This window comes from Numida meleagris, chromosome 18 (assembly GCF_002078875.1).
Source record: "Numida meleagris isolate 19003 breed g44 Domestic line chromosome 18, NumMel1.0, whole genome shotgun sequence".
Taxonomy (NCBI): Eukaryota; Metazoa; Chordata; class Aves; order Galliformes; family Numididae; genus Numida; species Numida meleagris.
In genome coordinates, this window is record NC_034426.1 from 5,857,945 (window position 1) to 5,884,995 (window position 27,051).

General features: G+C 48.9%; 1 protein-coding gene across 2 annotated transcripts; it reads left to right on the plus strand.

Moving 5' to 3' along the window:
* SUPT6H (SPT6 homolog, histone chaperone) lies at positions 1-26,384 on the plus strand. Of its 2 annotated transcripts, none has more exons than XM_021415635.1 (37): positions 1-102; positions 5,584-5,715; positions 6,212-6,370; positions 6,528-6,598; positions 7,237-7,432; positions 7,870-7,954; positions 8,333-8,606; positions 9,476-9,577; positions 10,073-10,189; positions 10,732-10,821; positions 11,169-11,311; positions 11,560-11,711; positions 12,101-12,199; positions 12,390-12,519; positions 12,626-12,776; positions 13,196-13,350; positions 13,496-13,691; positions 14,034-14,173; positions 14,254-14,371; positions 14,687-14,763; positions 15,366-15,501; positions 15,904-16,041; positions 16,383-16,550; positions 17,077-17,204; positions 17,942-18,149; positions 18,497-18,644; positions 18,908-19,050; positions 19,778-19,918; positions 20,958-21,153; positions 21,289-21,527; positions 21,796-21,909; positions 22,579-22,703; positions 23,174-23,286; positions 23,439-23,516; positions 23,599-23,765; positions 24,909-25,096; positions 25,273-26,384. In XM_021415635.1, the coding sequence occupies exons 2-37, from the start codon at positions 5,607-5,609 to the stop codon at positions 25,457-25,459; spliced, it is 5,181 nt and encodes a 1,726-aa protein (XP_021271310.1). In that variant the 5' UTR covers positions 1-102; positions 5,584-5,606; the 3' UTR covers positions 25,460-26,384. The 2 variants fall into 2 exon arrangements, with proteins under 2 accessions (XP_021271310.1, XP_021271309.1); XM_021415634.1 differs by lacking the exon at positions 1-102 and adding an exon at positions 192-213 and having other exon boundaries at positions 25,273-25,459.

Sequence of the window (27,051 nt, forward strand, 5' to 3'; positions counted from 1 at the left end):
GCCCGGAGATCGCAGCTCGTCTGCTCCGCCCCCCCCCCCTCCGCCCTCCTCGTTCGCCTCCACCGCCGCCGCCGAGGCCTCCATTTTCCCTCAGCGCCTCGGGTAAGGCCGCGCCGGGCTGAGCGGTGGAGGGGAGCCGGGGGCGGCCCTGAGGGGCTGTGGCCAGCGGGCTGCTGGGCTCCGAGGCCTCCTCCGGGGCCCGACTGCGGCTGGGTAGGCCGCTGTGGGGCGGGGGAGCCGCGGGTGGGGGGGGTGTGCGGGGAGCGGTTGGGCCTCCGCGCCTCGTCCTCGGTTGTGAGGTGAAGGCAGAGCGGCCTCAGAGCTGTGGGGACCTGGTTGTGGGGCGCGGAGGTCCTGCATGCTAGCCCGTGGTCCCCACGCGACTCATAGGGGCGGTTGTGGGGCAGAGAGGTGTGCCAGGGCCTTCTCCTGAGGCTGTGCTGAAACGCGGTGATTGCGGGAGGCGGGTGGAGGAGGGCATCGCCGTGCTTCCTTGCCTGTTGTGGAGGGGGAGGTTCTCAATTTTTTACAGGTTTCTTATGCTCTTCTTTCGTTCCTGGTCGCCCCTGGCCTCAGGAGCAGGTCCTGCACTGATGGAGCGCTCTGTTCGGTTATCAGCGTCCCCTGAAAGGCTGGGGGGCAGCAGCCTGGGCAGGCCCTCCGTGGGGTTGATAATCAGTGATAAAGTGGCATGTGAAGGGTAAGGGGAGAGCGCTGCTCACGTTGGGGAGCAGTTGTTGTGGAGATTCACAGTCATCTGTTCCTCTTTCTGGATGTGGTGTTGTGGAGAAGGAAAGGAAGCACTGAATTTTGATGCTGAATTATTTAGGATGGCTAAACGTGGCTGTGGGAGGAGGCAGAGAGCCCAGGTGCTGCTGAGTGCTCAGATGGTGGCAGTGGGTTTTAATGAAGGCTCCAAACACTGCAGCGATCGACTCCGCATCAGTTCTCACTGCTCAGGAAGGAGCTGGGAATGTCTCAGCAGTGGTTTCTCCTAAAACAACGCTTTACTACCTCACCGTGGTCTAAAATGCATATATTTTGGAATTACTTAAAAGGTGCAGAGAACAAAGCAGAAAACGTTGTCATGCTGCTGCACAAACCACTGGCAGCTCGTGTGCTGGGTGCTGCTGGCGGGTCTGGTTCATCCCCCCATGCAGGGGGAGCTCAGCCCATGTTTCCTCAGCCCCGGGGGGGAACACGTGCAGATAGGAAATGCGACACAGGTGTGTGAAGTCACGGGCAGGTCAGAGAAAGTGAGCAGGGTACATCAGTTTTTTATTTCTTAGAGGAAATTATGACGCAGCAGGTCTGAAATAAACAGGCGGAAGTGCTTTTTCACACAGCATGCTATTAGACCGTGGCATGCCTTGGCACAGGATGTTCTGCAGCACGATAGCACAGGGGAGCAGTACGACTCACAAAGCAGGTATGGGAACTGCCTGAGCTGCAGTGCCTCGCCCGACCTTCCTCTGTCTCAGCATTGCTGATCTCCAGTCGCCAAACACCGCACTGCAATGCCTCGTTTTGCTCCACTGTGCACCTGCCTTTGAGAGGGGGGAACATCTGGTTTAGCTTCTGACCTCAAGAATTTATAAAACAGCTGTGAAACCTAAATACATTGCATGTTACTGGTGCCGTAGCAGGGCTGGCAGGCCCTGCAGAAGTCCATGCTCACAGCACAGGAGCGGCTCTTAGGAGAAGTCCACAGCTGATGAGGAGCCTGTGAGGGTGCTTTGTTGTGGTGTGAGTGCCTTAGTGCTTCACAGGGGTCCTCTCGTGGGCTTAAAAGTTTCAGATTGACGATGGCGATACGATCATCTGCGTTTTGTGGTGGGACACAGACTGGAGGTCATCGCTTAGCGATTAGTGTTAAATTCACACATTTGGGCTCAAATATGGTATTTTAATTTCATATGCACACTCAAAGGGTGGAGCAGTGTGTTTGTTACCTTTGCATTTGGTTTGGGTTTTTCCTTACGAGCAGATTGTTGCCGTCTCCTACTCCTGTGGACATACTCTTGCTGTACTAAGATTAATTCCGTGAGTATCTCATTGACAAAATGAATGGATTGGGCTTCTTTAGGCACTGCATTTTAATTTTGAGTCGAGTTTTCAAGCTTTCGTATTCTCACAGGGCTTTCTGAATGCTCTCCAGTTCAGCCATTTTGTCTTTGAAGTGCAGACATGAGAGCAGGACAAAACTGTTCAGTGGTGACTTTGGCAAAGGTGTTTCTGCAGAACAAAAGGATCCGAAGTGAACTGTGAGTTGAACCATGAAATGGCAGCAGTTAAAACAATCCCTGTTCAGAAAAAACATTCTGAAACAGTATTGGTGTGGGTCAGGAGCTGGATGTAGTTGCTCCCATGAAGGACGAGGAGCAGTCAGAATTGTTGCTTCTGTTGTGAAGTGTGCGTGCAGCTCTGGCCTGAGCCTAGGTTAGCAAGTTTTTCTTGTTTTGTGCCTTGACACTCGTGTCCTGGGACTGCTCCCGGGAAGCAGGGTCTAGCTGGGTCTGCTGAATAATGAACATGTCTCATCGTGAGACGCTGCTCGATGGTTCTGCGAGTACTGCTGAGATGCTTCTGGTTTCCCTCATCCTGCATCTGCGATGGCTGTGGGGCTTCTGTGGGCCATTCCTGATGCCAGCCTTGTCCCTGCCTTGGCACAATGCTGCCACGGCAAGGCACTGGAGTGCTCTCTGTCATCTGTTCTGATATTTTGCAGGTGCTCGCTGTGTATTTGCATTTCTATGCTTAATGAGGTAACTTTTGCTCGTGTATCATATACAGAACTGTATCTGCCTCCAGCACTGCAATCTTCTGTACTCCTGAGCAGCCAGCAGATATCTGGATGTGTGGCCAAGGCTTCATAGGTGCTTGACCATCTGATTTGCAGCATGCTGGGGTCCATCATTCCCTTACCAAAGTGGAGAGGTACCTGCAGTGCTCAGTGCCTGGCCCTGCTGATCTGATTTCTGGTCACTGTATTGACAGCAGAGAGCTATCTGCTCTATGTCACTCCAGTTAAAAGCAGCTTATAGACTCTGGAAATTTGCCATTGTGCCCTTGAGCTGAGCAAAGTGCAGGAACCCATACTGGGAAGCAGAGGTTAGGTAAGCACGCAGGCCCAGCACCACTCAGGGTGCCAAGCTCAGCACGGGGCACCTCTGTGTCCCCTCCTGCTGCTGTCACTGTGCTGCCCTTGACCCTGGTCCATCTTGGTTGGTGTCTGTTGGCTGTGAGGTATTCTGGGGTTAAGCTAATCACCCACAGAAGCCAGTCTGCTCTTGCGCAGCTTAACATGCAGGACTGGGTGCTGTTTCCCTGCTTTTTTACACAAGAACACTAATTTAGCATTTGCTCCCATGCTGCAGCAATCTCCCACTCTCTTATGGGGTTGTTACAGGAACAGAGATGCTGCTGGGATGCTCTGAGGATATGTCCAGAGCCTGATACTGCTAGGGTGGCCTGGAAATCCTCAGTGAGGATGGATCCCTAGAACCAGTCATGCTGCACCCTCTGAACAGCAGCACTGGTCTGAAGTCCACATCTTCACCTCCACCCACCATGAGGGAAGAGGTCTCTGCCTGTCTTCAGTGTTATTTCAGATGAACGCCTCTCTCGAGGGGAGGGTGAAAGAGGCATCGTTAGTACATATCTGATTCAGCATCACCATGGTAATAGCTGCCCTCGCTTCCATTTGCTGTGCTAAGTGACATCTCCTCTGTCCTGGGGTGGAATTCATCGGAGCTGAAAGCTCCCGGTGTCGTGGGCGGCTGGCTTGTGTGGAACCTGCTCAGCTGGATCACGAAATGAGATGGGCTTCCGAAGTCATAGCTGTTCCCTGCGTTAACAAATTTCATTTGACGTGAACTGAAATTACCAGGAAATGGTAGAACAAGCGACGAGGAAGAAAGTTGGAACTGCAAATGAAATGTTTCACTGGCGGAGAGTATTTTAATATTCATTAAATTGCACGTAGCACAGTGATGAAAGCTTTTCTTTCCTTGCTGTACAAGTGGAAACACTGTAGAAAAAGCCTCTTGGTCTGCAGTGATGTTTATGTTAATACACCCTGGTGGATACAGAAGAATAGGTGAGGAAGTGTGGAACTGACATAATGCTGGTACTGAGGCTGGCAAACAAAGCAACTCCTGTTCTCTAACGCACGCAGCTAGACAGTTGATCAGTGGCATTTGCTTTGAAATGCAGAAAACATTCACCTGGCATCAGTATTTCCCTCTGAAGCATTATTTCAGAGGGGGATGCTGAAGTGTGTGACGTCTGCAGTGCCCTTCTGAGGGCAGGGATCGCTCTGTACCCACGCGCCGTGCCAGGGTGGTGATGTCCTGTCTGGTGCAGAGCAGCAGCCTTGGCCTGCTGCAGCTTCTCCCTGTCTGGAGCATCATAAATAGGTGTTGGCCACAGCCACGGAGCCCTGAGCCAAGGGATACAAGCTGCTATCTGCTTGCATCTGAGGTCTTTCCCTTGTCTTTGTTGTGGGCTTCCGTTAATGAGATAGGGCCAACGCATTCCTCTGGAGCTCTTCATGTTTTAAGACTTAAAAGATTCTCCAAGATCTGCCTTTTTTTTAAACTGAGAAGCAAATCCCCAGGTTTTTTTTGAAGTTGCTGTGTTTGTGCACCAGATGCATAGATCTCTGGGCAGAACAAGAAGTACTGCACACAAGGAGTGCCGTGACAAAGCCTTGATCAGGTTATCTCACATGTGACCAATCTCCCTCAGCTGTTTGTCTGCAGCAGGGAGGTGATCAGTGGAACGTTTTGAAGCATGCTTGTGTTCGGGTATCCCTGTCATTGGAATTCTTTTCTCATCTTTCTGTGTATGTGCTGCGCCACATGTAATTTAACATGGAGGTTTTGGCTTTAGATCTGACACCTCCAGCCTTTGCGTTTCCCCTTCCCAAAGGCTGCTCCTTCTTCCTGGACTGGCTTATTTCACAGCTGCAGTCTGTGTTACTTCCTAATCTCTCCTCCTTGGCCCCAGTGTGGGACACAACCACAGCACTGGGCTGGTGGCAGCCCCCTGGCTGCTGCTTGCTCTGTAGGGCTCCCCAGCTCTGCACAGAGCCTTCCTAATGCCTGCAAGCAGGACTCAGTCAAGGCCTCTTTCAGGATCACCCTGGCTTCATTAAGCGAGTGAGGATTAATCGTGTTAAGTTCCTAATTGGTTGGACGACGTGCCTGACACAGCGCTGCATTGGTGGTGGCGTGGGGCTGGTTTCCTGGCCAAGTGAGGGTATGGATGTGATGAAGGGCTTTGGCTACGTGTGCTGTTTCAGCTGGAGCTCAGCTGTGCAGTGAGTGCTGCTGTGACAGTCATGTCCTGCTCACTGAGACACAGCCTGACAGGCGCCAGCAGCGCCTGGCTGCTGCCTTCAGTTACCTAATCTCTAGTGACAGGGATGTGCAGGCAAGGGGGGGCTCTGGGTAACTCAGGCCCTGGCCAGATAATTTGAAACCTTTTGCCTTAGCTGTCTTCTCTCCAAAACCCTGGCAGGGGGAAGTGCTTGTGTCCTCCTCCCTCAGCTGATGTGATGGCTGTGTTCTCTCTCCCCAGTTCCTGCGTGAGACACCGCAGCCATGTCTGACTTTGTAGAAAGTGAAGCAGAGGAGTCAGAGGAGGAGTACAACCAGGATGGGGAGGTTGTTCCCAGAGTAACCAAGAAATTTGTAGAGGAAGATGAGGATGGTGAGTGTGCCTGTCTACTCTGGCTTTGCTGAACTGTCTGTGTGCCTCACTGCTCTATTGTGCATCATGTCACTGCAGATGGAGCGATAACTGTGCGGTAATAGTGCGACCATCTGTAGTCGATATTCTCAGCTGTTTAAGTGCTTCCTTTTCTCAGAGTGCTTAGATGGGTTTTATATTTGGTAGTGGAAAATAGACTCCTTCACGCCCCTGGGACTTGCAGGAGCATAGTTTGATAGTAAGCAGTAAAAGAACAGGAATTCTCCTAGTGTGACAACTCCACTTGTTCGCTCTGCAGAGAGAGCATGAGATGAGACAAGAAATGGGGCTTTGGCATCACAGAACCCAGCTTTGACTGGGTTCTGTGTCAGTAAAAGTGTTCAGTTAAGATTCTCTGTGCAGGTAGTGTGAAGGAAGATGTTTGTATAGAGCTGAGAAGGTGACTCGGCAGATTAACACTGCATAAATGTTGAATGCTTGTTGCTCTCCACCCCAGATGAGGAAGAGGAGGAGGAGAATCTTGATGACCAAGATGAGCAAGGGAACCTGAAAGGATTCATTAACGATGATGACGATGAGGAAGAGGAAGAGGAGGAAGAAGCCAGTGACTCTGGGGACTCTGAGGATGATGTTGGCCACAAAAAGAGAAAGCGCAGTAAGTTTTGGGGTGATTGTTTATAGCAGGCCGCAGTGTAACTCTCCCTCTGCTGCTGGGATCTGTGTGGCCTGGGTAAGCTGTACCCTGTCACTGGTTTGTCCATTCCCAGGTGAGTAAAGGGAGAACGTAACTTGTCTCTGCTTTCTTCTGCTAGCTTTTGATGACCGCCTGGAGGATGATGATTTTGACCTCATTGAAGAGAATTTGGGTGTTAAAGTCAAAAGGGTGAGTTTTGTTTGCATGCTGTTGCTAATGGTGTGATGCATCTTAGCAGAGATGGTTGGCTCCTACCTGGAGCGCTACCTCCTGCCTTCTCCTGCCCCCTTGAAAAGGAAGAGCTGAGTGCTTGAAGGAAGCACAATCTCTCCCTGGCCCCTAGAGTATGCAGAACACTTCCTGCTTGTTCATGATGTCTGCTGCACTCCTCCATTCCCACCTCTGCAACACAGGTTCAGAGGAACCTATCTTCCAGCATCTTTCTCCTGTGTGGTGCTAACCTCAAAATTGACACTGGGTATTATGGACTCTAAAGCTTCTTCTGTAACACTTGCTAGAGTCACACCAAATCAGCTAAACACCGGTGGTGCCAGCGTGGACGTGACACAGGCATGGACATGGCATGGTCCTCAGTGGGCAGCTGTGTTGTGTGACATGCAGTGCTAAATGAGCAGCATGGCTCTCTTGGAGCCAAGCAAGTGGTTCTTTGTCCCTCCATGCCTGTGCTGTGTTGGGCTCCGTCCTGCTCTCTTTCCAAGTATCACTTGGGGAGTAGAGGAAGCACAGTTCTGACCCAGAAGAGAAAACAGAAAGCTTCTGTGTCTGTGCCAGGACTTAGGTGCACTAACAAGCTTTTTTGCTTGCAGCAAAAATTCAGGCGTGTCCGGAAAATGTCTGATGATGAGGATGACGAAGAGGAAGACTATGGTAAGGAAGAACATGAGAAGGAAGCCATTGCTGAAGAAATCTTTCAGGATGGTGAAGGCGAGGAGGGAGGGGAAGCTGTTGAAGCTCCTGTTGCTCCACCAGAAGAGGAAGAGGAGGAGGAAGAAGATGAATCTGGTGAGTACAGATGGTCCAGAGCTTGTCATAGGATAAAAGCACTGGAACCAAGAAAGGCTTTCCCTGAGCTATGGTTAACCAAATCTCTAATAATCTCATAATCTTTGCTAATACTGTACTGAAAGAGTTGCAAAAATTATTTCTGTCTAGCATGCAATGCAGCGAGACTTCTTTTTTACTGCATTTTCTGTGCACTGAGGTGCAGATAGCTGCCAGATGGCTTTTCCTGTTTTTAAAATTAGTTCTAGCTTGTTATTGTGGTCCTGGAATACCTGAGGTTGGTGCTGGAGATGCTGTGGGTAGCTGTACAGACAGGCAGCCAGCAGCCACCTAAGTCTGTGCTGCAGGTGCACAACTGCATTGGCTGAGCTGAACTTTGTCAGTTACTGGCTGAATGTGTGAGTGTCCTGACTGCTAAAATGGTTCTCTGTGTCCAGACATCGATGACTTCATTGTGGATGACGATGGACAACCTCTGAAGAAGCCAAAATGGCGAAAGAAGCTCCCTGGATACACTGATGCGTAAGTATTGATTATAAATTGGCCTGGAGCCTCAAAACTAGTGCTATGATTACTTGATTTTTTGCAACTGCAGTGTGATTCTGCTCGTTTGGAAATGGCTGGCCTCCTTCCCCAGGAGAACTTGACAAATGTAAAGGTGGGACTTAAAGCCTGTGGCTTTGTAAATGTCTGCCTCCTTCCTTTTTCCCTGGATTTTTTTATAAAAATACCAAAAGTAGTCCGTTATGAGAAATATTTGCATTTAAAGCTCAGACAGTTTTGTGCCTGTCCACAATTTTTAGCCTAGGTGCAAAAACAAAGCTTAGTCATAGGTATTGTGGCCAGAACAATATGTTTTGAACTGCATAATGAGTCTGAAGAATAGTTTTTGCATTCCAGTGCTTTGCAGGAAGCCCAGGAAATCTTTGGTGTGGACTTTGACTATGATGAGTTTGAGAAGTACAACGAGTATGATGAGGAGCTGGAGGAGGAATACGAATACGAGGATGAAGAAGCTGAAGGAGAGACCCGTGTCCGACCCAAAAAGACTGCCAAGAAGCGTGTCAGTCGGCGTAGCATCTTCGAGATGTACGAGCCCAGTGAGCTGGAGAGCAGTCACCTAACAGATCAGGACAATGAGATCCGAATGACAGACATGCCTGAGAGATTCCAGGTGAGGGAGAAGGGTGTCAGTGCACAGACAAAGCGTTTCAGCTCCCAACAGGTGCAGCGGGCCTGGGGCCTGCAGGCCATCTTTGCCACCTGACTTCTGGCTGGATTTTGACATCTCATTTCCCTCTTTTCTAATCCCACCTCTCAAATGTACAGGCTGAAACTCCGCAGTCCAACATAACAATGAAGCTGAATTGTTGTGACTGTGTAAACCCGGAGGGGTTTTAGCACTGGTCATAGTTTCTCTTTGGCCACTGGGTGCCAGTGTTGCACTGCTGGAAGTGGTGCGGGGTTTGTGCTCTTCTTGTGCTGGGTGCTGTTAGCAATCCCATGAGTTGTACTATTGCCTAACAAGAGTGAAACTGCAGCACCAGGGAAGACTTGCTGGGGTTTTCTGGCCTACAGTTACGCCAGTCAGTGCAGCTCTTCCATGCAAGGTGTTTCTAGAACCCACTTTAATTCAAGTGATTGAGACTTATACTGCTGTCAGAGTGAATTCCTGTTTGTGCTGCTAGGAATCATTCTGGTATCACATAGTTGTCATCATTTCACCCCATATTCAGATTTTCCCCAAAGAGTCAGTGCACTTTGATCTTCCTTTTGAGAATGTTGGTGCCTCTGTGCACAGAGGCTTGTTACTCACCTTCGTGAAAGGTGATGTTGAAGATGCTGGCTTTTGGAAGGACCTTTATTCCATGCCAGCATGTACAATGCAAGAGTGCTGCATGTAAAGTCTTCTGTTCAGACATCTTGTCATCTTCAAAGATGATGGCTAGAGCACGCTCCTCGAAAGAGGAATGGTTGGGTCTGAATGCCCAGAGAGAATTTGGAGCTGCTTTATGTTCTGTAATTCCTGTTGTCTTTTCACAGTTGCGATCCATCCCTGTAAAAAGTGCTGAAGATGATGAGCTGGAGGAAGAAGCTGACTGGATTTACAGGAATGCGTTTGCAACACCCACCATCTCCTTGCAGGTAAAGGACTGTGCCTGGGACTTCCGTCCTAAGAGAGCTGGTGACTTGAAGGTGCTTCAGATTTCCAACCTGGAAACATTGTTCTTGGAGTCTGCTCAGAAAAATGTGGTGCCGGGTGTAACTTGCTTTCTGGTTTTTAATGGGTCACACACATCTTTGTTTTCACATCCATAAAACAAGACAAAAGAAGAAAAAAAAAACAACAGAGAGGTTGCAAGAATTATTGTCAAGAAAGACAAATCTCTGAGCTACTGTGCACTTAGGGATAAACTAATATTAGCTGTGATCTGCTTTTAGCCATTAGTTACATTGACCAGATGCTGCTACTTCTTTAATCCAATCAGGCTTTTCTTCAGGTCTGAAATTGCAGCATGAAGCTAAGCCTACATCGCCAGCTAACAAAAGGGTCACCATTTCCCACCCTTTGCCTGGGCTGTTCTTTTAGTGGGGGAGTTCAGGAGTACAATCAACATAATGTGTTGCTTATCCTTTTAGGAAAGCTCTGACTACCTCGATCGTGGACAAGCCAGCAGCAGCTTCAGCCGCAAGGGGCCCAGCACCATCCAGAAGATTAAAGAAGCCCTGAATTTCATGAGAAATCAGCATTTTGAGGTACTTTGTAACTCAGCTTCATTTATGAGCTGAAGTCTCATTATACAGGCAGGATTGGTAGAGGGACTGCTGGAGGTCTTTAGTGTAACAAAGGAGGGGGTCTGTGATGGCCCACCTGCTTCCTCTCCTATGGAAAAATGGTGCTTCCCTGGGAAGTGTAGCTCATCTCATGTGAGCTGTGACAGCAGAGGTTTTAATATCTGTTTGATGAGGCTGCTGTTGCCCTGTCAAACTGATGAATTAGATGGAGAAATTCCAGAGTCTCTTGAGCCTTGTTTGTTCCATAAGATGTTTATCATCTGTAAATATGTTAATCTTTATATGAGAGGTGTTGCTCCATTTCACAGAATCTTTTTGGTGTATGTGATGTGTTATTTAGTGGAACAGTTGGAGGAGCAGTGTCATGATTCAGCACATCGCCCACACTACTGCCCCATCCATTTGTTCTCCTAAATGGACAGGAGCAATCTCTGGTCTTGTGGCTGTCAGGAGCAGCCCAGTCTCCTTTCACTTGGTGTTGATGAGTCTCATTTCTGACCTAGGTCCCATTCATCGCCTTCTACAGAAAGGAGTATGTAGAACCAGAGCTGCACATCAATGACCTGTGGAGCGTCTGGCAGTGGGATGAGAAGGTGAGGGGTGTTTTCAGTGCTTATTATCCCATTGGCATTTACCATATCTTCCCACTTAGACTGATATTTCTGTGTAATGACCTTTCCTGCAAGGAATGCCCATTCCTTCTATTAGGTAGATTCAAAGCTTTATTTTCTGTTAGCATAATCTGTCTCTGAGACAAAACTTGCCACAGATTTATTGCATCTGAGCATGTCTGCGGGTGAAGATGTTGATGATTATTTTTATATGACAAACAATCTGGGATCCTGGGAGTGCCTCTTCAGGAGCCCCTCAATGAGAAGGGAGAAGACAGTTGTAGCACAGCTACGGTGCATTTCACTGGAAATTTCTGCTTTTGTGTTAGTGGACCCAGCTGAAGATCCGCAAGCAAAATCTGACACGTCTGTTTGAGAAGATGCAGGCCTACCAGTACGAGCAGATCTCTGCTGACCCAGACAAGCCTTTGGCTGATGGAATAAGGGCTCTTGATACTACTGACATGGAGAGGTATGGTGTCATGACTATTTTTGTACTCATTCCACCATAACTTACGGTGTATATTGTACTGCAGGCCAGGGAGCAGGTTATTGACTTTATACTCACTACTAAGCAAGGAATGAGAAATGTTTAAAACTCTTTCACGAGGAGACCCATGCGCTCCCTCTGCCCGACCTGTACCAGAGCAGGTTCCTTGAGCACTCTGAACACAGCTCAGCTGCAGGCAGGATGTAACATGCTGGCTTTGCATGTTCTAGGCTGAAGGATGTACAGTCCATGGATGAGCTGAAAGATGTATATAATCACTTCCTGCTGTACTATGGGCGAGACATCCCCAAGATGCAGAATGCTGCAAAGGCTGCTCGAAAGAAGCAAAAGCGTATCCGAGAAGATGGTGAAGAGGAGGAAGGTTTGTCTTCAAACTTGATAAGTCTTTTAGTCCTGGGCTGGTTCAAAATCCTGGTTCAAAATAGTAGTAAGAAAGTTTGTTGAAAAGCCTTGGTATGTGCACAGACCATCTCTGCTGCTCTCTTCTGTCTCAGGTTAGTCCCAGCTCTTCCAGGCATCTCTAAAAATGTTTAGGATTTGCCATACGGGATGTTACTTTTCCAAGGAACTGAGTTTTCCCCCTCACGACCAGGATATTCTAATACTAAATTTTAAGGCTACTGTGAGCTTTCATGTGCTCATGTGATTTAGGGACTGTGTTGCACGGTGTAGTTTGTGTTTGTCCCCTTTAATGTGCTGCTGATATACTGCAAGTGACTGGATGCCTTTCTAAACATCTGTTTCCCGTAGGTGAAGGGGAGGATGCAGAAGATGATGAGCAGAAAGGGCCTGAGCTGAAGCAGGCTTCCCGTCGGGATATGTACACCATCTGCCAAACAGCTGGGCTGGGTAAGAGTTCTGCTGTGTCACACTGAGCTTGCAGCATGCTGTGGCCTAGCCTGCACGTTCTTCTGGGTTGTGTGGCTTACCTGTAGGAGGAGGACTGATAGTTGAGCTCAGTGTAAGCTACAGTACCCTTCTCATCATTTGTGTGATTTTTTTAAATTGATTTTGTTTTTGTTTGTTTGTTTCCCTCCAGACGGCCTAGCCAAAAAGTTTGGTCTAACACCTGAGCAGTTTGGAGAGAATCTCCGAGACAGTTACCAACGTCACGAGACAGAGCAGTTCCCTGCAGAGCCCCTGGAGCTGGCCAAGGATTATGTGTGTAGGTCAGTGTGTGGGGATCCTCACTGAGGTCCTGCAGATGAGGCAGGGGAAGGGATCTGGTTGTGTTCTCACATCCCAAGACTCTGTGTTGCCTTTTCTTGCTTTTAGTCAATTCCCAAGCCCAGAAGCTGTTTTGGAAGGAGCCCGGTACATGGTAGCATTGCAGATAGCCAGAGAGCCTTTGGTCAGGCAGGTCCTGAGACAGACTTTCCAAGAAAGAGCTAAAATCAACATTTCACCAACCAAAAAGGGGAAGAAGGTAAGGAAAGAAGCTCTGACTCCATGAGTCATTTTGTGGAGGGATCTAAATAGTGTACAAATGCTCGTTCTGCATCTGAAAACTTCTCCCGTGTCATTGGCAACTCTGAATGAATCTTAAAGCATTATGTGAGCTGGGCTGTTTCAGAGGTCAGCTCAGCAGCAAGCTGCATTTTCAGTCTCACCATTTCATCAGACCTGATTCTTGCTGTTAAGATGTTTCCTTCAGTTGTTGGAACAGTCTCTGTTTTTCTGGGACTGGGAATGAATTCCTCTGTGTCCTGCTGGGGGAGGAACTGCAAACTGGCAGGCATAGGAGTGAGAGAGTATTGAATAAAAAGCATTGTCTACTACAGTGTACAGTAGAGTCTCTCTTTGTGGATGCCTGTATGCATGCTGACTGTCTTTTCTCTATCCCAGGATATTGATGAAGCCCACTATGCCTATTCCTTTAAATACTTGAAGAACAAGCCTGTGAAGGAGCTGCGAGATGACCAGTTCCTGAAAATGAGCCTGGCAGAGGAGGAGGCACTGCTGACTATAGACATCAGCATAGACATGAAAGGAGTGGAGGGGTGAGTTCTCAGTGGTCATGCCTTGGCAGAGCTTATTCATCCAGTGCTGCTGTGCTGTTAGAGCTCCTCTGTAACCCAAACTGTTCCTGAATGTCATGATTATCTGTTTCTCTTCTCTTGTTTGTTTGTTTGGTTTTTTTTTCAGTTATGGTAGTGACCAGACATACTTTGAGGAAATCAAACAGTTCTATTATCGGGATGAGTTCAGCCACCAGGTGCAGGAATGGAATCGGCAGCGTACCATGGCCATTGAGCGATCCCTCAACCAGTTCCTCTATGTGCAGATGGCTAAAGAGCTGAAGAACAAGCTGTTGGTGGAGGCCAAGGAGTATGTCCTCAAGGTGAGATGGGGTACAGATGCATATGAGACTGTGCTGAGTTTATAGATGCTAACAGTCCTGCAGCATGCTGAACACAGCTGCTGACAGGCCAGCATAAAGGCACTTGGGAAGGAAAAGTGGACAGTGAGGGATCTGAGTCAGGTTCTCTTCTAACATTAGAGAGAAAAGCAGATGCTTCAGAGAGAAAGGGAGGATGGGCTTTGTGATTCTGGAGAGCTGGTCCTGATTCTGATGATATACTGTCCTGCCTTGAGCAGTCCTTGACCTTCACTGTGGAGTAAGGCTGTGGCAAAGCTTCTGTACTGAATTTTCTCAACTCCTCTCTTTCTTCCCTTCTACTAGGCTTGCAGTCGCAAGCTGTACAACTGGCTGAAAGTAGCTTCATACCGTCCTGATCAGCAAGTGGAGGAAGATGATGATTTCATGGATGAAAACCAAGGGAAAGGAATTCGGGTGCTAGGCATCGCGTTTTCCTCTGCCAGGTAAGGGGAATGGGATTGGCTCAAGATCCATGTTCAGCTTTAGCATTCTTCCATGTGTGTAAGTGTTGTCTGTATTTCAGGGACCACCCTGTGTTTTGTGCCCTCGTTAATGGAGAGGGTGAGGTTACAGACTTCCTCCGACTGCCACATTTCACGAAGAGAAGGAATGCCTGGCGTGAGGAAGAGAGGGAAAAGAAGGTGAGCCTCAGCACAGCTACTATCTTGAGATCAGTGTCCACAGGTTGCTCTTGGTACTGAGTGATGCACCTTGGGTTGGGATGGAATAGACAATCTGAAGACAGCATAGGCCTTGTCACTCTTGTGTGCAAGAATTCTGCCTTTTTCCACCCTGCAGTTATTCTGGAGGGGAGAGGTTGCTTCCAGTTAGATTCCAGTTCAGGGTAGCAGAGCAGGAGGATTTTCCCTGTGAAGTAGGAAGCCAAAACTGATAACTGATTCAGTACAGAAACCCTCTAGCTTTTCTACTGTGACCTGTCTCACTTTTCTTTCCAGGCACAGGATATTGAAACCTTGAAAAAATTCCTTCTGAACAAGAAGCCTCACGTGGTCACAATTGCAGGCGAGAACAGGTCAGATAACAGATCTTTGTGTTCATTCCACTTCCAGGTCTCTCTGCAGTGTTTTCCTCGTTCTTCTCTCTACGTTTCATTGTTTGGACAGTTAGTGGGAGGAGGGAAGGACTGATGGTGCCCCTTCCCACCCCTCCCCAGGTTTTTAGTGCATGTAGTAAATGGCATTGGACATCCTTACTAGGTTCTTAGGGTTCTGGGACTTCCCAGAGACTCTCTTGCCTGAGATGAAAAGCTAACATGGAATGCAGCTTTAACTAAGCCAGAAAACTGCCTGTTTTCTTCTGGAAGAGCTGTGTACCAACAACTAGGAATGTTAACGCTGTTTCCTGCAGAGAAGGGTAGTGGCTGTAACAGTGACATGATGAAAGATCTACCATCATTCCTTGTTGTGAAGGATTTTCTCTCCAAACTGATCTGTACAGTGCTATGAGTCTTGCTCTCTGCTGTTCTATTTCCACTTGTCCTGTGATTTTGTTGCTTTTGCTTTAAGGAGCCTATTTTGTTAGTGGTATGTTGTAACCATTGGGGTTATCTCCCTACGTGGTTTGAGGACCAAGCTTTGCGTTCTCCTCTCAGTACCCTTGGTCTTCACTCCCTAGGGATGCTCAGATGCTGATGGAGGATGTAAAGAGGATTGTCCATGAACTGGATCAGGGACAGCAGCTGTCCTCTATTGGAGTGGAGCTGGTAGATAATGAACTGGCCATCCTCTACATGAACAGCAAGAAATCTGAGGTGAGCCTCCTGTTATTCTAGCCACCCCTTAGCCTTTGGCTCATTCAGGCTGTCTCAGCTGCTGTTTATTATACTGGCCCAGCCTTGTGTCATACACTGCCTTGTGTGATCCATTTAGAAAGTGACACGTTGATCCTTAAGTCAAGGCAAAACATCTTCTTTAGGCTTTTCTGGAGAAATTGGCTCTAGCAGACACACAAAGTAGGTGTTGGTGTAGTCTGAAATGAATGTTTTTCAGCTGAGTGGATGGGTTCATTTTGTTCTTATTTACAGCAGGCATCCTGGGGGGCCTTTGATCTCAGCTCTCTGCACTGAGTAACAAATGCCTCCCTTGTTCCAGTCCTTGTCTGATGTGTCTTTGCTTGGCATGCCACAAAATGTGATTTTTCTGGACTCTTGCAGAATGAGTTCCGGGATTACCCACCTTTGTTACGTCAGGCAGTCTCCCTTGCTCGTCGCATTCAGGACCCTCTCATAGAGTTTGCCCAGGTCTGCAGCTCTGATGAGGATATTCTTTGCCTGAAACTCCATCCTCTGCAGGTAAATTTTCCTTATGGGATCTTCGGGTGGGAGGGTGCCACCTCTGCAAAACAAGGTGGCTTGAAAGACCTGGGCTTGTTTGCTATCAAGGAAAAGCATTCCAGGTTGAACTGGTGCAAGTTCTGTCTGTCCTGGGCCATGTTCAGGCTGCATGGCACCTTTTTTTTTTTTTTTTTGCCTTCTTTAGCTTATCTGCCTCCTGCCTTTAGGCTGTTCTCAGGGTGTAACTCTGAGGTGCAGTACAGCACCTGACAGCCAATCTACTGCCTTTGGTCCAGCTTGCTTATGGCAGAGCATTGCACGCGTCCCCTTGTGAGGCTAACACCTCTCCCTTCTGTCAGGAGCATGTGGTGAAGGAGGATCTGCTGAATGCCCTCTACTGCGAATTCATAAACCGTGTGAACGAGGTGGGAGTGGATGTCAATCGGGCAATTGCTCACCCTCACAGCCAGGCTTTGCTGCAGTATGTGTGTGGCCTGGGACCACGCAAAGGCACTCATCTGCTGAAGGTAAGGAAGCTTCTGTCACTGCCTACAAAAACAGTGCATCCTTAATAGCGTGTGGGTTGGCCTGATGGCAGTGCTGTTACGAGCTGAGTCAGGGTTGTTTGTGCCAGTTGCAGCTGACAGATCTGTCAACATGTTTTCATATGTGTTATCTCACTGCTCCTCACCCTGAAGCTGTGCATAGACTTACGTCCTTCATAGACCCACGCAACTCAGCAGATCTCTCAGTGCTAGTCAGCTCTTGAGCTCGTAGGAGCTGACACACTGTTAGAGCATCAGGATGCCTCCGTACCATAGAAAACAGAAGGCAAAAAGCCAACACTTTTCCTGAGAGCTGGAGCTGTTCCATGTGGAGTCATCCTTTCGTACAGCGCTGAGACATGGGCAGGGTGCAATAGTTAGTGATTTGTGATAGGCATGGTTATGTCAGATGCTTTGAACACTGTACTGTACAGTGCAAGTCCTCTGCTTTTTCTGGGAACCCCTTGGGTTTGAATCAGAAGGTTTATGCTGTTCCTTCTTGTACCAGATCTTAAAACAAAACAACACACGTCTGGAGAACAGGACCCAGCTGGTTACGATGTGTCACATGGGACCCAAGGTGTTTATCAACTGTGCTGGCTTCATCAAAATTGACACAGCATCGCTGGGCGATAGGTGGGTATTGGGTTGCTTTCAGTGCCTAACACAGAGCGTGGAGTTATCAGCAAGTGACAGGCTGAAACAGTCTTGTTCTGTGGAGTCCATGTTTCCAGGAGTTTCTGTGTGGCCCCTCTAATCTCTGGCCAAGTTCAGGTATTGCTGGTGGTTAATCTGATTCCTAAGGGCAGCTAAACCTGTCCAGCAATGTGAGCTCTAGAACATTAATTACATAGTTTGCTGTGGTGTGAAAGACCCTTTGTGGTCAAGAGGAACTAAACACAGTTGTTCCCTAACTTTCCATAGTCGTCATGCATGTGTGCTGGTAACCTGTGTGTACTTGTTTGGGTTTCTGACTAGTCCTAACAACAGTTTCCAAGTTGAGGTATAAATCAGCAACTTTACCACCAATTTAAGAGGAAGCTGGTAAGTTTGTAAAGCGTTAGGTTACTGGTAACTGAACAAGAGATGTGCGTTTGGAGAACAGTGGTAGCACATCTGGAAAGCCCAACAAGCTCTGCAGTGCAGGAGCTGCAGACTGGAATTTGTCCTCTATTGCCTTCGATCCTGCTGATTTAGTAAGAAAGAATTCACCGTGTCCCATCTAGAGTAGTTGTTTCCTTCGGGGTCAGTGATGATGAAGCACCCACGCAGCCAGCAGTGGTGGTCAGCAGTGTGATTTGTTACTGAGCTGAAGGAGTTGGCCTGGAACCCTGCAGAGTCCTTATCTGAACGTGGCTTTGGTTTCATTTTAGTACTGATTCCTACATCGAAGTCCTAGATGGTTCCAGGGTCCATCCCGAAACCTACGAGTGGGCAAGAAAAATGGCAGTAGATGCCTTAGAATATGATGAGTCAGCTGAGGACGCAAATCCTGCAGGAGCTCTAGAGGAGATCTTAGAAAACCCTGAACGTCTGAAGGACCTGGATCTCGATGCCTTTGCTGAAGAACTGGAAAGACAGGTACACTAGGTGGCTCCTGATGCTGAGAAACAGGGGAAGCTGTGTTGTCCTCCTCAGATTCTTAGGTTTTGTAACGGGTGACCGTTATCCTTGTTAGGAGCTGAGCACTTAGCTGTTACTGTTGTAAAATGTATAAATAGCCTTAGCAAGTATTCAGTGTCTGACAATGCCATGTAGTAAACACTAAAGGAAAGTGTACTTGGGGGAGGAGGGAGATGGTAATTAGTCTGTTAAACTTTTTTTTTTAATGTTGGTGTTTGATAAGTTCATTGAGTTCTTTCATAACTTATGCTGGATTCCTGTCCTTCTTGCAAGTCATGGCTTTTTAACCTTGGAATACTACACAGGGCTACGGTGACAAGCATATCACTTTATATGACATTCGAGCTGAACTAAGCTGCAGGTACAAGGACCTAAGGACCCCATACCGTTCTCCAAATACAGAAGAGGTCTTCAATATGCTGACCAAAGAAACTCCTGAGACTTTTTATATAGGTATGTCCCTGTTCACTGAGAGGGAGCTCTGATGATCGCTGTCATCCTAACTTCAGATACGTAGAGGTGGTACAAGAGGTGGTTGTTGAGGGTGACGTTGGGATAGTGCTAAGGTTACATGTGTGTGAAGCAGCTTTTTCAAGTACCTGGGAAGTCTCTTAACACCTTAATGCATTATCTGCCTTAGATCAAGATGACTATCTGGCCCTGCAGTTGGCTTTCAGTTCTTCATTGTCTCCTCCTCCTCTCCCATCACACTGCAGGTAAAATGATCATCTGCAACGTGACTGGGATAGCACACAGGCGGCCACAAGGAGAAAGCTATGACCAGGCAATACGGAACGATGAAACTGGCCTTTGGCAGTGTCCTTTCTGTCAGCAGGATAACTTCCCAGAGCTCAGCGAGGTGGGATTCCTTCTTGTGCTGGCCTTTGTTGGGAGTCTATTTACCAGGCTTGAACATCTTGTAGGGATGCAGTAGGCAAAGGCTCTTTGAGGAAAAAAAGGGTATCAGCCAAAATTGCATCTACAGTTCCCTGGGACCTCAACCTGAGTGTGACCTTTGTTTACAAATGTAAAGTGTTTTGGTTTTGACTAATTGTCTCAGTGTGGATTTGACAGGTTCTTTAGGGCTACATTATGGATTTCAGTGAACTCGACTAGGAGTGAAATGGTCTTGGAGACAAGCTGACTGGTTCTTTGCATATACATAAAGCTGCCTGTGACACAGAGAACAGAAGTTTGTTCTGCCACCCTCTCAATTTTAAGAACTTTCCTGGACTCCCTGCTGCTTAATGCAGCTGTACTTTAGGTCTCTTCTAGACACTGCTAAATTCCAGCTTTGGTAATTGGTGACTTTAAAGTCCTACCACGTTAATTAGAAGCCAGCTCTAGCTGCAGGCTTGTGTTAAGGGTCTAAAAATGTTCTGTCCTTCCTGGTTGCAAAGCCCTATAAGCTGAGCAGAATTGAAGTAGGAAGACTGTGTTACTGGGCAGCTTTCCTTGAAGTCTCATGCCCTTCCGCACATCTGTGCTGGGTGCACCAGTTTGCTGAACCAGCTTTCAGGCTTGTTTAAGTGTGAGCTGCCTGCTTTATTTTGTTTTCATCCTGAATAACTTTTGCCTTGCTCCAGGTTTGGAATCACTTTGACAGCGGTTCCTGCCCAGGTCAGGCCATTGGAGTGAAGACACGTCTGGATAATGGTGTTGCTGGCTTCATCCCAACAAAATTTCTTAGTGATAAGGTGGTCAAGCGGCCTGAAGAAAGGGTGAAGGTATGAAAAGGGTGGATTTTCACATATCCAGCAAGAACTGGAAGAGCATGGAACCGATGGCAATGATTCAGAGTTCGGTTAATAACACTGTTCCCTAAATGGCTTTTCAAACCTTATTTTCATTGAAGGACTTTAAATCAGCAGCACGTTCAGGCTCTGATTAGTGTCCACAGTGCAAATCTCTCTTGGCAGCTGGTGGGAACCATGTTAATCAGTTAACATGTTGTACTGCGTGAGGATTTATTACAGTCTGGCTAAAGTCTGGGTTTGGGGGACCAGAAGGCATTCTAATGCAGAGCTGCCCTTTGTTCCTGGCTTTTTAAAGAGTTCACAGAACTGCTGTTAGGTATGTGAGGGTCTGCTTCCCTCTAGTAGCTTTTTCTTCTGCTGTTTATTTGTCAAGGTCACCAGAGGTGCTGATCTTGCTCAGGACAGGGTCAGGTTCTGAAAGAAGCAGAATCTCATATTTTCATAATGGGTTCAACCTCTGTTTGAACATCTTCTCTGTCTCCTGAGACCTCCTGAGAGTCCATACAGGTGATGGATGGTCCTGTAAGCAGAGGTCTCTCAGCAGCTCTTTTAAAGAGCCATTGTTAATTTCAGCACGGTTAACTGGACTAGGACATTGCAGTTTTTGTGGTAGGATTTTCCATTTCCTATTGAAGTAGGGAAGTCTTTGGGTGTCTTCCAGTCTGTTTCTGAACACACTTAACTGCTTTTCTTGCTCATCATGAGCCAGCTCTGCTGTTCCCATTGTTAAATATAACTAATAATAGCAAATGTAGCAGTTTTCAGTGTATATAGAGTGCAGATAGTAAGCATGCTGGAGAACTGCCAGCAAAAAATTCCTTGAATCTCTTTTCAGTCCTAGTCATAACAGGGATCGTCGGTTGCTTTTTTATTTATATGGAGCAATCGCTTTTGAAGGTGGTATCAGTGTGAAGTATGTGAGATAATTGGTACCTGCACAGGCTACTCTGTAGTGCAGGGTGCCTGGCACATCAGCCACACCTGCTGATCCACTGCATCTCTCCTGTAGGTGGGAATGACTGTTCACTGCAGGATTATGAAGATCGACATCGAGAAGTTCAGCGCGGATCTGACCTGCAGGACCTCAGACCTGATGGATAAGAACAACGAGTGGAAACTGCCTAAAGACACTTACTATGACTTTGACACTGAGGCAGCAGATCACAAACAGGAGGAAGACATGAAAAGAAAGCAGCAGCGGACAAGTGAGTTTGTCATTTTTCTCACCCCGACTAACAGCAGCCTTCCCAGGGTGCTTCAGGAGAAGAAGCACAATAAGATGTACACTTGCAATAAAGCAGATTCTCTTTGAAGCCTGAATGCTCCTCTTTGTCCCCTAGCGTACATCAAGAGAGTAATTGCTCACCCATCATTCCACAACATTAGCTTCAAGCAAGCTGAGAAGATGATGGAGACCATGGACCAAGGGGACGTGATTATTCGGCCAAGCAGCAAAGGGGAGAACCACCTTACTGTCACCTGGAAGGTGAACGATGGGATTTACCAGCACGTGGATGTCCGGGAGGAGGGCAAGGAGAATGCCTTCAGCCTGGGCTCCACGCTTTGGATTAACACAGAGGTAAGAGCCCTGCAGAACTCACCTGGAAAGGAGATGGTGGGAAAGGAGGAATACCTTTTTGTCAAGGTCAAGTTGGCACAACTTCCTGTCCTTGCAGCTGCTTTCAGGCTGTTGCTGGAAGTTTTTCTTTTTCTTAGACAGCGCTCAGCTCTTTTCACTCAAAGTATCCAGCCTTGCTGAGCAAAATATTTTTACTGATAGCTCTATACTACGATCAGAGTTCCTCCTCGTGCACCCTCAATACCTCTTTAAATGTGTTTGTTCAAAGGAGTTTGAAGACTTGGATGAAATTGTTGCTCGCTATGTCCAGCCAATGGCTTCTTTTGCCAGAGACCTGTTGAATCACAAATACTACCAGGATTGCAATGGTGGAGACAAGAAGGTGAGCCTGTCCCAGCCTGTGTGGAAGATAGAGGAGCATGATAGAAGTTTCTTTGTCTGAGGGCAAGATTTTAAACACTAGTCCAGCATGAGCTGCTGCTGAACTGAGCTCTGATCTTGTCACCTTGGGCTTGGCAGTCGCTTTCCAGCTGTAGGTCTCTGGGGAGTTCTGTCTGGGAGCAGTGGAGTTGGGATGGGTTCCTGCAGTGGGAGTGTGGTGTGCTGCAGTGCTGTGCCACAGCCCTGCCAGCAAATATCACTGCAAGGAGAGTATTAGCTTTCTGTGACCTGGTGACATTTGTGTATCTTCTCAGAAGGACAGGAGGAGCTGGGTTCTGTCCCTCTCTAGCTCTTTCCCTTCTGTCCCTCTCTGAGAGACACCTTCCAGAGGTGGCAAAACTATGGCAGAGGAGCATTTCTCTGCAGATCTGGGATCTGAACCAGTAACATACATTACCTGGGCAAGTCCTCCCTACTGTGGTATGGGCACTCAGAACCCTGCACACAAACAGTGCAATTGGTGGCCCTTGTCAGATTGCAGATGTCACAGCTGGGGAGAAAATGGGCTGACAACAGCATGGAGGGGGAGATATCTGCAGGTCCTATGTGTTGCTAAAAACGTAGGCTCTCTGAGCATCTCTTTTTTTTTTTTTTTTTCCTCTCTAATTAGAAGCTGGAAGAGCTGCTGATAAAGACCAAGAAAGAGAAGCCAACGTTTATTCCCTACTTTATCAGTGCCTGTAAAGATCTACCTGGCAAATTCCTCTTGGGTTATCAGCCTCGAGGCAAACCAAGGTAAAGGAGAGATAAGCCCAGCAGCTGGAGTGCTGCCAGTACCACACCCCTGGTTTTTCTTCCAATTCTGTCAGCATCCCTTGTAAGTCAGGCCTCCCTTTATTCAGAGTATGTCCTCCTGACAGCAGAGGATCCATGTCTAGTAGAAATCTCACCCAGAAGACTCCTGTGTTTCTTACCACCTGGCTGCCACAAATGGTACTGCCCTATGTAAGGGGTATCACTAGGGTAGAGTGTCAGCAGTGACTGATAGATTTCTTTCAAGGAAAGGCATGGTATTTTGGAGCACTTCTTGGAAAACAGTATGAGAGTGTTCTGGTTAGGTCTGCCTGTTCATTTTCAGTGCAACCATCACTTGAGTTTGTAGGCCATGCTTGTTCTGACTGTGGCCTGTTAAGTGCTGGAAGCAGGTGTGGCTCTGAAGCAGCCTGTGATCTCCTGTACTCTCTTGCATTCACTGCTCCTCGCAGGATAGAGTATGTGACAGTGACACCAGAAGGATTCCGCTACCGGGGCCAGATCTTCCCTACAGTGAATGGACTCTTCCGATGGTTTAAGGATCATTATCAGGACCCTGTTCCAGGTGAGCACCCCAAGACCTGAGTGTCTCAGCTATGAGTTTAATGGGTGTCGTGTAGCAAGGGGCAGTTAGTAAAGGACACATCCTTACTTTCAGACCAATAACTGTTCTGCTGGGAGAACGAATCCATTTGTTTTGGCTTGTGTTTTGTACAGGTATTACTCCCAGCAGTAGCAGTCGGACCAGGACTCCAGCCTCCATTAATGCTACTCCAGCTAACATTAACCTGGCAGGTCAGTGTAGGCCTCTTGTGGTTGGAATTGGGGCACAAGGTCCTTTCGAGGCTCTGCTCTGACATTGTGGCCTTTCTTGCAGACCTGACCCGTGCAGTGAACGCTCTACCGCAGAACATGACTTCCCAGATGTTCAGTGCCATTGCTGCTGTGACAGGCCAGGGGCAGAACCCAAATGCCACCCCTGCACAGTGGGCATCCAGTCAGTATGGCTACGGAGGCAGTGGAGGCGGCAGCAGCGCGTACCACGTAGGTGCACTTCTTAAGCCTTTGAAAGGGGTTGAGGCAAGGAGCACATTGGTCTGGCTCCCAAGGAATGTGGCAGGGTAGAGAGAAGGGATCCAGCAGCGCGGGCACACAGCTTTCTGATTGTGCCCCTCGTTCGACAGCGTGAGCTGCCAGAGGAAGAGATTAGCTGTGAAGTTATGTGCTGAGTTTGCAGGGCTTTTCAGCTCAGTGTGCTAATCTCCAGGCTGCACCGGGAGGCGAACACCTCAGCCTGACTGAATACCCACAGGCTTTGCATTGAAGGAGATGAAGGTGAACAGTTTCAGCTCATGCTGAAGCCTTTCCTCACGCATGCTGGTGCCTACCTCCTCCCAGCACGCGTTGCCAACTCCCCAGCTGACCCTGAGGCTAAATCCAGCTGCACTGAGGTGCCTGGGTACAGGAAACACACCCTGGCCGTGGAGAGATCTAACAGAGAGAGGTGCTGCAAGACAAGGCTTGCGTGGAGGAGTGATCCTCTTTTGGACCACCCTGGGAGGCTTTCATGGAGTTTGACAGAATGAGCGTTGAGCTGGAGATAGACAGGGACTGTGGATAACTCAATGTATCAAGAGAATCCTAAGGAAGGTGAACAGCAGGAGGCTAAGAGACTAAGTGCTCCATTGGGCAAGCAGTGAGCTGACCAGCTTGGGATGTGGGAGGGAGCTGTCTTCTCTGCAGCCCACTCCAGCAGAAAATCGAGGCAAATCTGTCTGTTTTTCTCGCCCACTGAGGAATGTTGTTTCTGCTAGCTTGTCCCAAATATCTGGCTCACATCTCTCTTGTGGTCTTCACCTTTGCTTGGTTTCAGTGTCTCCTCTTGTACCCTGTGTGGAGTGAGTGAGGAAGGCTGGCTGGTTTATGACTGGAGGCTCTAGGGGAAAAAAGCAGGACCCAGAAATGTCCCGTGCTTAGCAGGGTGTTTCTCATTCTGCCCTGCAGCCCCTCATTCCTTGGGCTGTGATCACTGCAAACCTCTCCTCGCTCAGATAAGGGGCTCCAGCAGGCCTGGGAGAGTGCAGCAAGGACATGCACCAGCAAGCAGAGCAGTGGAGAGCACGCCAGATCTCTGCCTCACACCCTAGCAGTTTCCCTCTGTCTTCTAACAATATCTGTTCCCTACAGGTCTTCACGACTCCAGCACAGCAACCGGTGGCCACCCCTCTGATGACCCCCAGTTACTCCTACACTACCCCCAGCCAGCCCATCACAACGCCCCAGTACCAGCTCCAGGCCAACACCACACCCCAGTCCACACAGTCCCAGGCACAGTCGCAGCCGTCATCCAGTTCCAGGCAGAGGCAGCAGCCAAAGTGAGTGGAACAGCTGCGTGCATCTGTCCGTGTAACACGTCGGTTGCTTTCGTGGTAGCATTACGGTGGGCTTGCCTTGAATTCTCCCACGTGGGGCAGTGGGGAGGGAGGGCGGGGAAGCCGCCCAAGTCTCGCTTGCCCGTGCCGCGTCTCACCTCCTGCTTGTGCCGTTCCAGGACCAACAGTCACGCTGCCATCGACTGGGGGAAGATGGCCGAGCAGTGGCTCCAGGAGAAGGAGGCCGAGCGGAGGAAACAGAAGCAGAGGTTGACTCCTCGCCCGTCTCCCAGCCCCATGATCGAGAGCACGCCCATGTCCATCGCCGGGGACGCCACGCCGCTGCTGGATGAGATGGACCGATAGGCCGCGCTGGGCCGGACCCCAAACCTCCGTTCCCTTCTCTAGGAAGGGGAAGGGAGAACGAAAGTTGAAACCAACTTCCCTTCCCTTAGCCGCCTAACTCCTGTTTTATACGTCACGAGATGGTGGGAAACGACTCGTGGGGACGTGCACCTGAGCGAATGGATAGACTTGGCAGAGCTGGTCTACGTATGTATACTATATATATATAAATATACCATAGGAAAGGACAGCTGCAGCGGCCTCCGCGTTCCAGGTCCTGCTTCACCACTCGGAAGCTGGGTGGAGTGTTACAAGCTGGAATGAGTCTGTCCTTCCATGCGCACAGCAGTCTGCTTGCACTGCAGCAGTGAGGAAGCCAACCTAGCAGGATCTGCAGACCACGGGCCTGGAGTGAGCCTGTTTTATTTGGACTCCCCCGTGCCCCGACTGTCTCCTCTCCTCGCCCAGGGAGCACGAAGCAAAGTCACTGGGGTCGTGACAAGCGAACCAGAGTTCTCAAAGGGTTTCTGTTGTCGTTTGCTCCGTGATTTCACACGTAGCAGGCTCTGCAGAGTCTGTGCCGCCCCACGGCCGTGTCTGTAGGGCACGGCAGCTCTGGGGCTAGGGGTCTTGCCGGAGAGAAATGCAGCTGTTGTACCAAAGGCTTGCTCTCCTCTGGCTTCTTTTGGAACAATATTTATTTAGTTTGTTTTGTTTTCGTGGTTGTTTTTTGTTTTTTTTTTTAAATCAGACTGCAAAGCAAAAACACCAGGCAGCAGCAGCAGCTTAACCAAGCACGGGACACGCAGGTGGGCTAAAGTGCTGCAAGAGCTCCCGTGCTGGAGAACACCCACAGCAGCTGAGAGTGCACGGCACCCTCCTCCGTATCTGCTTCCTCCTGCCCGATGTAACCGAAGGGGGGTGAATAAACAGTGTTTCTACTCAACACTAGTGGAGAGGTTTTCTGTCCGCCCCGTGCTGCCTGCCCTCTCTCCTCTTAGCGCTGGATTTGCCCTGGAAGGTGGTGAATGCTCCCTGCTCCTTCTCCCTTGGTTGCTTGGAGTCTCGTCCTGCCCGCTGAAACTTCCACGGAGAAGCTGATTTGTGTTAAGCTGATGGAAAAATGCATCGAGGCATCGCAGCCGTGCACCGGGCACTGCCAGAGCTCGTGGCTCTCACTGCCTGGGAGAGACCCCGGGGCCTGGGAGCGGAGCTTGTGTCCCAGCAGGAGCAGCTCGCTGCAGCGCTGCAGGGCAACGGAGAGACATCGGTGAACTGGAAAGCTTCTCGCTGCACACTTTCCCCTTTTTTGTTAGTGGAGATTTTCTATGGAAGCGGAGCCTTTGTGTCTCCCGGGGCTCCCCCGGTTCGCCTCCTCTTCGCTAGGAAATGAGCAAGAGCCGCAGCCCCGCTCCAACAAAGGTCTTTTGGGATGTAAATGCTCCTGAAGAAAGGCAGCAGCACAGGGGACAAAGCAAGGCTCTTTCCGCAGAGCAGCGCGGGTCCAGCTCTAGGGCTGACACCGCGATTTGCAGCCGTGCAGGGTGGGATGGGGCCTCTGCCTGCCCGGGTGGGGGGCAGCCCCGCTATAACCTTACGCTATTCTTTTTTTT